General features: G+C 36.6%; 1 protein-coding gene across 2 annotated transcripts in view; it reads left to right on the forward strand.

The window, feature by feature from the left end:
- Positions 1 to 12370, forward strand: part of TTC17 (tetratricopeptide repeat domain 17) — a 97408-nt gene that overhangs the window by 9072 nt on the left and 75966 nt on the right. The window contains exon 1 of one of the 2 annotated variants that reach the window (XM_036258011.1): positions 493 to 579. The exons of the other annotated variant lie outside the window; for it this stretch is intronic. Coding sequence (XP_036113904.1) covers positions 574 to 579 — 6 coding nt within the window. The 5' untranslated portion in view covers positions 493 to 573. Of the gene's footprint in view, positions 1 to 492; positions 580 to 12370 lie in introns of those variants that run through there. 2 annotated transcript variants of the gene reach the window in all.

The following is a 12370-nucleotide window of genomic DNA, read 5'->3' on the forward strand; positions in this document are numbered from 1 at the left end:
CTTCAGTCTTCACTTTCCCTCGGAGGCACTAAGTTTTTGTTTTTTTTTAATTGAAGTCAGGTGACTGGTAAGCGGGAACCCAATGGTCAGCCTTTTCCACTTTGAATGGGGAGTTGAGATGGGTAATTAATCTTTAGTAAAACTCAAGGCTGTAGAGTACCTGCCAAAAGTGGCCAAATGGAATCAGGAACATTTTTATTTGAGCAAGTATTTGCTGAGTGCTTTGGGTGTGCCCATTAACACTTGGCTGCCTTTGCTTACTCCTTTAACACGTATTTGAATGATTTCTTTGTTAGGTACTTAGAATATAGCAATGAGGGAGATACTGCCCCTGCCTTCATAGAGTTTGCATTTTATACAGTCATACATGGAAGTGCCTCTAATTTAGGATTTTTACAGAAACTTTTATTTTAATAAAAACAACTTAATGTCTATATTTCACTGAATACTTTACCAAGTCTTTTCATATTATCTCATTTTATTCTCATACAGACCCAGTGAAATGTGGGTACTGGCCTCTCTATTGAGTAAAGAAATTTAGGCTGAGTGTGATTAAATTCCTTGTCCAAGGCCATGCAGGTAAGAAATAGCAGAATGTGAACTCAAGTCCAGACTTGATTCTAAATTGTTTTATTTTTTTGCAGTGCTAAGCCTTGCTACTAACAACATCATCAGTTCTGTAGTTTTATTTGTAAAACAAATATCAAAATAATTTTTTAAAATTTTATAATTGAACTTAGAATTATAAAATACATGCTCATTGTTCAAAAATTTTTTTCAAGCTACTTAGTATGTTATATGAAATGAAAAGTGAAAGTTTGTAACTATTCACAAGCCTTCCTGGAAGCAATCACAGAATTAGTTGTACATTCTTTCAAAAAGTTCCTACTCATTTGCAAACATATATACATTTGTTTTAAACATATAGCTAGAAACATTTTGTCTCACAACTGTCTTTTATTCACTTAATATGACTTAGACATCTGTCCATGTCAGAAATAAAAAGCTAAGCCCTTCTATCTTAAGACTGCATAGTATTCAGTTATATGGATATTCTGTGATTTATTTAACTAGTTCCCTAGTCAGGAACATTTAGATTGTTTCCAGGTTTTTACTGTCATAAACAGTGTTGCATTATGAACATGCTTATGCGTATATTTTTCCAGCTTTGTCAGTGTATTGAGTATATCTAGCTGTAAGATAAATTCTTTAAAATAGAATTTTCGGGTTCTAAGAATACATTATATCTTTCATTTTCTTAGCTATTGCCAGCTTGTCCTCCTCAGGGACTGTATCAGGAGTGTTTGAAAATACCCAACAGTGTTTGGAATGTGTAAAACCTTTGTTCATAATCCAGTTCTAGTGAAAGACCACTTAGTCCATCCATTGCCCTTCACTAAATTGTTGTAGCCATAAGTAGAGTATGAACAAAAAGAAACCTTCAGTTTGGTTTTGTTATTTTCATAGAAAAATTAAAACTTTGTTGTTATTGCTTATTTCACACTTGTTGGGATTGCAGTAAAAGAAATTAGTAAAGCCCTGGCCGGATTGGATAAAAAAAAAACAAGAAATTAATCAAGCTACCCTGCGCCGGCGCCCCACATACACAGTTGCTACTACTAATGTTTTGATTAGTAATCAAGTTAAAATTTACTCAGTTGTGTCTTTTTTTTTTTTTTTTTTTTTTTTTTTATCCTCACCCAAGGACATTTTTCCATTTTTTATTCAGATAGAGTGGGAGGGAGAGAGAGAGAGAGAAACATCCATGTGAAAGAGACACATCGAGTGGCTGCCACCCACACAACCCAACCAGGGCCAGGGACAAGCTGCAACCGAGGTACATGCCCTTAACAGGAACCGAAACCGGGTCTCTCTGGACTGCAGGCCGACACTCTAACTGCTGAGCCAAACCGGCCAGGGCTCAGTTATGTCTTTTTTAGAGCAACACTTTCTGACATGAATAGTAAGTCATTTCCTGGCTGTTGAATTTGCCATCACCTGAGTAATGATAGCGTTACTAAGATTCAATTTCTGGCACTGATTTTAGTGTTCCTTTTTCAGTATTTGATTAACAAATCTGCCTCAGCCTGGGCTGCTATAACAAAATACTATCAACTGGGTGGCTTAAGCAACAGAATATTTTCTCAGTTTTGAAAACTAGAGGTCCAAGATCAGCATGGTCAGATTCCGGTGAGGTTCTTTCTGGCTTGTAGATAGCTGCATTCTTACTGTCACAGGGTAGAGGGAAAGAGAAAGTAAACTCTCTGGGGTCTCCTCTTACAAGGGCACTAATCCCATTCTGGGGGTCCCAGCCTTATGACCTCATCTAAACTGAATTACCTCCCAAGGGCCCATTCTCTAGTTACCATCTGTTTGGGGGTGAGGGCTTCAACATATGTATTTTAGGAAGACACAATTCAGTCTACGGCACCCATCCAACTAAGTACTTGCAAGCTGTCACCTATTTTATTAATCACCATTATGTCAAGTATTATTTCTGGGACTTCGTGGGTGCTGCTTATATTAGTTTTCCAGTGTTCCTGTTACAAATCACTAACTGGGTGACTTAACATAAATGTATTATCTTACAGTTCTGTGAATTAGAAGTCCAGCTCATCTTTCACTAAAATCAAAGGGACAGCAGCACTATATATATTTTTGGAGGTTCTAGGGGAAAGTCCATTTCCTTGCCTTTGTAGATGCCACCCATATTCCTTGCCTCTTGGCCTCTTTTGATTACATCTTCAAAGCCAGCAACATTGCATCTCTCTATTTTCCTTAATCACATCTCTCTGTTTGACTTTCCTAGTCCACTTATGTTGTTGTTATTGTTATAACATTTACTACTTTTATTTATTTTTATTTTTTTATTTTTTTTTAAGTATAGTTGACATAGCTATTCTGCTTTTAAAGACCCTATGATTGCACTGGGCTCACCCAGATAATCCAGGTTATATTTTCTATCTTAATTAAGGTAATTTGACTAGCAACCTTAACTCTATCAGTTACCTTAATTTCCCTTTGCCATGTAACTTAACATATTCAGAGGTTCTGGGGATTGGGAGGTGGACATATTTATTAGACCATTATTCTTTGTTTCATAAATATTTGCTGTTGCAATGAGAGTCACTTCTGAGTCACATATAAAACAACTCTGTTTAGCTACATTGGTTCTGTATATGTTTACAAGAACATCGTAAGTATTGGAATGATAAATATTCATGACTCTTGTGTTCTAATCCAGTGTTTCATTTCTTTCCTGTAAAGTTTTAAATTGTCTACTTTATTCATTGTGTTGTTTTTATATAGTTCTTGTTACATAAGTCAGAAAATGTAGACTAATAGTACTTTTATTAGAAGTTGTTCATGTTGAAAATGAAAAATTAACTTGATTATCAGTTAGAAAAATGGTGATGATTTCACATGAATATTCTCATAAAGTTGGCTGCAACACTACATATCGAAGTCCAGATTATCCAGATTATAGCTATGTGATATATACTTCAAACACCTAGAGTATTTTATGTGACTTTAAGCACATACAACTGTGTCTTCCAGGAACTATGAAAATAAAAAAGGTGAAATTTAATTGAGGGTAAGACTTTTTAAAATAGGGATATAAGGCCCTGACTGGTTTGGTTCAGCAGTTAGAATGTCGGCCCACAGTCCAAAGGGTCGAGGGTTTGATTCCTAGTCAAGAGCACATACCTGAGTGACAGGTTCAATTCCCATCCCTGGCAGAGCCATGTGGTAGGCATGTTTCTCTCTCTTTCCCCTCCCTCCCTTCCATTCTATCTCGTAATTAATAGAAAAATATTCTCAGGTGAGGATTAAGCCAAAAAAATAGGGATATAAGGTCATAAAAATTCATGTGATAATCAGGATTCAGTATTTTTGTTTATTTTTTGTTTTTTGGGGTTTTTTTATCCTCACTCAAGGATATTTTTCCATTTATCTTTAGGTGGAGAGACAGGGAGAGAGAGAGAAACATTGACATGAGAGAGACATATGGACTGGTTGCCTCCCGCATGGCCCTGATCAGGGCCAGGAACAAACCACAACTGAGGTACGTGCCCTCGGCTGGAATTGAACCCGGGGCTCATTGGTCTGAGGGCCCACGCTCTACCGCTGAGCCAGGGCTATTTTTAGTTTTGGTAACTCGGAATCCTAAAAAATTGAGATTGGCTTTTAATTTCTCATTAAAATATTGGACAAGTATTCTAAGAGGAAAAAAGTAATCTTTAATAAAAATATTTCCAAAATCCAACAGTTCATACTAATAGTTTTGTTGATCTTATACAATTAAATATTTCTAATCAAAGATCTGTTTATATTAATATTAAAGTTTTGGCATTTATAGGCAGGAACCCATGTGCATCCCTCTCAAGAGCTGAGGCCAGGCTGGTATTTTGTGAACCTGCATTTCCCAGGACCTGGAAGACAGTGCCAGTCGGTGATGGCTGGGCTTGAATCCTGAAGAGAGTTGCATGCAAAGTGGGGCAGACTGTTCTGTCTCCCTCATCCCATCCCTCTAAAACTCATCTTCCTTGTCCCTGTTTTAGCCTGATGGGGGTCACAAAGGTGAGGGTGCCTTGGGAGATCATTTGAAAATAGTAGTGAGCTAGATTTAAGATCAGGGTAAAAATCTGAGGGGAGGGAGGTAAGGAACAAGAAATATGATAGATGTTGCCTTTTATTATTATTATTATCCTCACCCAAGGATATTTTTCTGTTTATCTTCAGACAGAGTGGGAGAAAGGGAAAAGAGAGAAAGAGAGAGAGAGAGAGAGATACATCGATGTGAGAGAGACACATTGACTGGCTGCCTCCTGCACGACCCTGACCAGGGCCTGGATGAACCGCAACCGAGATACGTGCCCTTGGCCAGAATCAAACCCGTGGTTCATTGGTCCATGGACCAGCGCTCTGACCACTGAGCAAATCCGGCCAAGGCAATAGATGTTGCCTTTTTGAGATGTTTTGCCTGGCCCCACATCTGTAAGAGGAACTTTTTCTCTATGAATACATAAGAAAAAGCTACAAAATCATTCCTCAAACCTAAGCTTACACTTGTCATGACAGTTCTTTTTTAAAAAATACATATATTGCTAGCACTCTGAAGCTTCCTTTCAATAAGATGACCCATAGATAGCACTTTGAAAAAAAAAACAAAGAGGCCTGGCTGGTTTGGCCCAGCAGTTAGGGCATCGGCCCACAGATCAAAGAGTGTGGGTCTGGTCAAGGGTACGTACCTCAGTTGCGGTTTCTGTTTGTGGTTATGCAGGAGGCAACCAGTCAATGTGTCTCTCTCGCATCGATGTTTCTCTCTCTCTCTCTCTTTTGCCCTCCCACTCTGTGTGAAGATAAATGGAAAAAATATCTTCGGGTGAGGATTAAAAAGGAAGAAGAAAAAAGATACACTTAATATATTAAATAAAAGATGTTTCCTGGAAAAAAGTCAGAAAACACAAGAAGAAAATAATTGTTACCTTCCAAAGCCCCTATGCTTGAAGTTTCAAAATGCCAAAACTCAAAACATCAGAGTTTGGAGTAAGGAAGGGTTTATTGACTAAGAAGTCACCAACCAAGAAGATGGGGGCCTAATAGTTCCTCAAATCCATTTTAAGAAAGTGCAAGGTTCAGGCTTCTTTTAAGCCAGGGGAAGGGAAAATGGGAGGGGCCATTTTTTGTGAAAAGTCAAACCCCAAGCAGAATTTCTGTAATGATGACATGTCTAAAACAGGAGCTGCCAGCCGGAAGGCCAGGGGAGCAGGCCTGGACAAGTGGAGTCAGAGAGACTGAGCATTTCACTCTTTCCAGAATCACCCGGAGTCCATCAGCTAGAAACCACATTCATGAAATATGATGTAGGAAATGCCAGATGGCTTTAATGAGAGGCAGTGAGAAAGATTTTTTCATAAGTACACAAAAGAAGAAGTACATACTGCCAACAAAGAGATTAAAATATATTTATACTCCTGTGTTCCTAAGAGTGTGTAGAAATTCAATGACTGTTATTGGGAATTTAAATTGATTCAACTATTCTGGAGAAAAGCTAGCAAAAAGCATAAATTTTACCATGCTGTCCCTGTAACCTAGCATTTCTCTTTCTGGGAAAGAAATAATTACACAGCTATCCAAAAAATTTAAGTGTGAGGAGATTAATCACAATATTGTTAAAAAGAGAATAACTAAAAACCCATATTTTAAGGAGGAGGAATCTGGGTATATAGATACAATATTAACCACTAAATATGATGAAGTAGATCTACTGGGAAAGAAGTCTGATAAAATTTAGAGAAGAGTTGAGAAGGGAAGGATACAATATAGTAAATATATTATGATTCCATTTTTGTAAAAATACTTATCTAGATATCTAGCTATATGTGTTAGAGTAGGTAGGTAGATATGAGCAGGTCAGAGAAAGGACAAACCATGCTTAAATAAACAAGGGAAAGGGAGAATAAAAAACTAAAACAACCATCAAAGTTAGACAAATACAGGGAAAAGAAATGCAATAAAAATGACTCCCAGCACCAAAAGGACAAAATCTTAAAAGACACCTGCAGGGGCACAAAATTCTAAGAAGCCCACCAGCTAAGCAGACCCAGGAAATATAGGGAGCCCACCAGCTAAAGGAGGAATGGTGTAAGGTGATAAGAAAAAAGCATGTGAAGGGCAAGAATAAGACAAAAACCAGGACCAAGACTTACTGGGAGTCTCGAACTTCTTTGCTGGAGTTGCCCATCCAAGTGTCCCTTGGATGTACTTTCACTTGAATAAAAAGCTTTGCTGCTTGCTGCAATTCCCATCTCTCGTGTTGAAATCTTTACTCTGGAGACAAGAACCTGGTCTTGCTGATCCCCAGCACCGCTGACAAACGTGTATACATGCAAAGAATTATTCTGACGTGTGTGTGTGTGTGTGTGTGTGTGTAGCAGAAGATATCTTCGAAGGTGAAATTTCAAGTAATTTAAATTTCTTTGTATTGTCTATAATGTGTTAGTTTCTTATAAGATATATTTAGCTACAATCAGAAAATAAGGCCCAGCCGGTGTGGCTCAGTGGTTGAGTGTCAACCCATGCATCAAGAGGTCGCCAGTTCAATTCCCAGTTGAGGCACATGCCCAGGTTGTGGGCCCAGTCCCCAGTGAGGGGCATACAGGAGGCGGCCAGTCTATGTTCTCTCTCATTGATGTTTCCATCTCTCTCTCCCTCTTCATTCCTCCCTCTCTTTCTAAAATCAATATAGAAAAAAAAAAATTTTTTAATAAAAAAAGAAAATAACTTATTTTTAAAGTTAAACTTTGTTAGAATTAAATGACATAAAAACAGAGAGGGCTAACTTTGCCTAAAGTACAATGAGCAACTTAACTGTTTAAGAAATAAATAACCACGCCTTGGCCAGTTTTGCTCAGCGGTTAGAGTTTTGGCCTGTGGACCAGAGTTCAGGTTCGGTTCCTGCTAAGGGCACATACCTCGGTTGCAGTTTGTCCCTGCCCCAGTTGGGGTCGTGTGGGTGGAAACCACTCAATGTGTCTCTCTCACGTGGATATTTCTCTCTCTCTCTCTCTTCCTCCCTCTTTCCCTCCCGCTCTATCTGAAGATAAATGCAGAAATGTCCTCAGGTGACGATAAAAAAATAAAAATAAATAGCCACTGCTAATTGTAGCATTGGTTTATAGGACAAATTGACAGTTTAAAAGAAGCTTTTAACTGCACCTTTGGAAATCGTCCCTACTTAGAGCAAGTACAGTTTATCTGGGCAAATTGAAAGAATGATAATTTCATTCATTTGAATATCATATTACTTCAGTGGTGTAGAGTAAACTGGTAAAAATGTGATATGTTTATAATAATTTAAATTTCTTATAGAGGTAGACTTTGACCATTGTAAGGAACTTTAGAAATCAGTAGGTTGAGTCCCTTCAGTTTATAGTTGAGGAAATGTAAACCCAGGAAGGGAAGGTGATATGTTTAAGGTCTTGCAGCTAGTCATACACCTGTCAAGGATTTATATTTTCCTGATTCCTGGTGGCTTAGCCACTTTACCTCCTTTCCAGATAATCATCAGGGAATGATAATGCCTTAGGACAGGGATTTCAATCACTGTATCACAAGAATTTTTAACATAGGCAATACCTGACTATTTTGTCAGGACCACTGACAACAGGCAAAACAACTATAGCTATACGGTGTGCCACAGAATTTTAGTAATTAGTTTATGTGTGCCATGAAATGAAAAGGTTGAAAATCTCTGCCTTAGGAGATGGAGTATCTAACAAATGTGATATCAGACAGCTTCATCAGACAATTAACTATGTATTAAGTGCCTAACATGTACCTGAAAGCATATTAAGTACTTATTGAAAGAGGAATAAAAAATAAAAACATTTTTTGGGGGAGACAGACATTTAATAATTAAACAATGTAATAAATGCTATTAAGGAAGTAAGTATTAAGTAATAAGGGAGCTCAACAGAAGAATGACCTCACAATAGAAATGTCATTCCAACCAAGTCATTTGGCCTTCCCCCAAAAGGGAGGGATAGAAATGATTTCCAAGTAGAGGAATTAGCATGTGCAAAGGCACTAAGGCTCTTAAAAGAGCCAGAAGGATAAGAAGATACTCCAGGCAGAGGGCCTAAAGAAAATTAGGAAGAAGGCCTTAAGAAATAGCATCAAAGACTTCCTATATTGAAAACTTTCATTGGAGTGTTTGGACAAATTCTAGGTGCTGCAGATACAGTTTGATCAAGGGCTCAAGCAGTGTGACCAGGATAGGTTTTTCTCTGTCTTCATTTTTCTGCTTTAAACCCCATTCTCAGGCCCCCTGTGAATAAAAGTTGGATTATCCGCAAAAGCTCAAACAAATGTTCTGGATTCTTAGTACCTCTTAGCCCTCTTAGTACCAGCTGTCCACTCAGTTAAGTAATGCCCCATCTCAGAAATAACTATTGAGCAGGTCTTCCCATGTGCAGAAGGATGCTTCCAGCCAAACTAGGCAGCTGTTTTTGTCTCAAGGGAATTTCAGATACTGGATGGCATAAACTGTAAATGCCTATTGAGTGGGATTAAGGTAGAGGTGAAATCTTGGTTGCTTTGGAGATTTTTATTTATGTTTTCCATCTTATTGTGTCAGTATTTAAATAATCTAAAATTCTGAATAAAAGACTTAAGTATTCCATCCCTAGTTTCTATTTAAGGGGAGATTTTTTTTTTAATGAGTGTGGCATAATACAAGATTTCATTCATCAAATTCAAACTGCTATTGGGAAGAGTGGGTTCCCCATTAATGTTATTTCATGTGTACTCATTTGAATACCATTTTTAAAAAATAGTAGATAAAAAATGTTCATCTTATGTGAAGAATAAGTTGCATATGAGGGATGGAATAAATGTTATAATAGAAATGTTCAGTTGTCTGTCATAAAGGACCAGTGGAAAGTGAGTGACTAAAACTTGCTTTTATACAACTCAAATATATTTATACCCTTAGGTAGGTTATTTTCAGTTTAAAATGTTCACCTTTTATCTAATTTGGCAGTGAAGTAGTTACTCTAATATAGCGATATTTCCACCCACTGTTATTGAATTTACGGAATTCACAGAGATCGGACTTTGGATTAGAGAAGTAGATACAAATGCTATCTTGGTTAGAAATACATGAAAATGAACTTGATATAAGTAAGATATTTATTGCTGTTATATATAATTGGATATATGTACTTATAAAATTGAATTGCCTTACTTGGGGAGGTGGAACACACAATGCAATGTACAGATGATGTATTACAGAATTGTACACCTGAAACCTATATAATTTTATTAACTAATGTGTACCCAATAAATTCAGTAAAAAAGAGAAAATAAAATAAATAAAATTGAATTACCTTACATGGTTTGTCATATTTTTTTTATTAAAATAAATTGCTACAGTAACAGTGAAACTGTGTTTACCGGGAATTCTTAGAGAATTAATAATTTTGGATAATAGAATTCCATAGAGCAAATTTCCAAATACTTGACCAGTTTTTCCCTGCAGTTTAAATTCTGCTCTAAAATATATTTCATACCGCTTCACCTGCTTAAGTAGAAGAAATGGAAAATAATTCCACTTTTTCTTAATGATTCCGGTCATTACAAGCATTATTTATTGTGCTGTGCAATAATAGAAGTTTATAGGATTGTTCGTTGCTGTGCAAAAGCCATAAAGCACTTTGAGATCTTGTGTATGCATTATAGTCTTTTTTAAAATTAAATGAATTGGAGTGACATTGGTTAATAAGATTATACAGATTTCAAGTGTATGTTTCAATGATACATGATCTATATATTGTATTGCATGCCAACTACCCAAAGCCAAATCATCCTCTATCACTTTTTTTTAATTTCTGTCACTCTTTGCTCCTGGGCATACAGCCACCTCTTCTAAATGCTAAAGATTTTGAAGGCATATTACAATTTCCTTTCACAATGTGTATAAAATAGGAGTATATAGGTTCCAAATATTGACTCATAGTGGGCCTGGTTCATTGAGTTAATAAACCTTTATTGGTTGAGTGGATGGCATGGTATTTGCAATCTTCTAAGGAGGGGGGCTGTTTGAAAGGAGAGAAATTCAAACTGCTAGACATTTGCCAAGGATAATTATTTTCTTACAATTTAAGAAGTTGAAGATACCTCAATAAAAATATATGTCAGGCTATAAATCATTTGCTGCCAACCCTGATCTGGTGAAGATCCATGCCATTTGCTGCCATGTAAAAAGAGAAACAGCTGTCAGTGGACTCCCTTCCTTTGTTCTGCAAATCACTTTATACCTCCTCTACTGCTGTGTCTTTGTTGAGCTCAAAGCTTCAAGGAAATGAAAATTATTTCCTCATATTTGAATGTTGGCCAAACCCATGCTATTCAAATGTGATATAGCCCTGGTTTTCTCCTATCATTTTAATCTAAAACTAAGATTATACTTTAAATATCTCTCTTATGTAAGCCTTCGTTTGTCTCATTCTTTCATTCCTTTTACAGTTCTCCAAATATCAGGTAATCAGACTTGTTAGGTATTTTAGAATGGGAATGTCATACTCCCACTTTCATTCCCCCTCCCCTAATTTTTTTCTAAAAATCCTCATTGAAAATTATTTATATAAAATCATGTACTAAATAGCCACCTCTTGAGAAATGGATAAAGTTGCAAAGTAAGCAGCCGTTCTTTGGCTTCCTATGTATATAGCTCTTTTGTACTCTGGCCACTGACTGTAGCTTTTACATTTTCTCTTGTAAAAAGTTTGGTGTGCTATAATATATCACAAATAATGTATCATAGTATAAGAAAGATTGATGGTATTTCAGTTTAAATTGGTCCATATTCAATTTATTATAGTAGCTTTCCCTATTCCACCCCACATATGCCTGTTGGTAGTATGTTCAACCACAATTGAAAAGAACCAAAGTTTTCCACCTCTTATTGAGATAAACCTAGCATTTTGCTTATAGGCCTTTTGAAGGTTTGATTGTTCGATAGAGATTTATAGTTCAGGTGGCCATGTATAGGCCTTGATCATTATATTTTTAGTGCCTTTTAAATTCAGAAGCCAGTTTTAATGTAAACTATATATAATTCCACTATTGTGGGAAGATCTGGGAGCAGTGAAGGGATTTCATCTTAAAAGCAAGACCATGGGAGATGATAATTATATAAGTAGGTAATAGTAATTATGTAGTTCAGATCATTGCAATGAAAGTATGAGTGGAAGTTACTCGTGATCAGCTTCTCTTTGTCCTCTGGCATCTCCGAGATGGTGGAATGAGCAAAGGTAGGTAGTTTTATCTGTAGTCACTCAACGTTGTCTAGTTGTTATAGTGTATAGCCAACTTTATTTTATGTTGCTCCTATTCCCTTTTTTAAAATAATTTTAATAGGCTCTCATATTCACCAAGGTCTAAGCAAGGTTATCTTCTGCACATGAAAATTTAGCTCTAAAATTACTTAGTTGAGCTGATGTCAATTTCTTAGAGGTTACAAAAAGGTAGTTGTTTTTTTTCCCAGAAGTGGAACTTCCTGAAGGGCTGCTCTATATAATTTGACAATTTGACACTATGAGATAGCAGAAACTTCATTTTATCCATTAGGTACCAAGACCAGTGTCTTAGATTTTTCTGAATTTCAAAAGGGGTGTGTGTGTGTGAGAGAGAGAGAGAGAGAGAGAATTGTTTTTCCTTATTGTAAATGTTATGTGTACATTACCAACAATTAAAAAATATATAAGTGTATAAAGTGAAGTGTACCTCTGCTCTTTATCCCACTTCCCAAAAGATACCATTGTAAACTGACTTAGTTTTGTGCATACACCAACATGTATACATC

This window comes from Molossus molossus, unplaced genomic scaffold, assembly GCF_014108415.1.
Source record: "Molossus molossus isolate mMolMol1 unplaced genomic scaffold, mMolMol1.p scaffold_m16_p_13, whole genome shotgun sequence".
In the NCBI taxonomy this organism is placed as follows: Eukaryota; Metazoa; Chordata; class Mammalia; order Chiroptera; family Molossidae; genus Molossus; species Molossus molossus.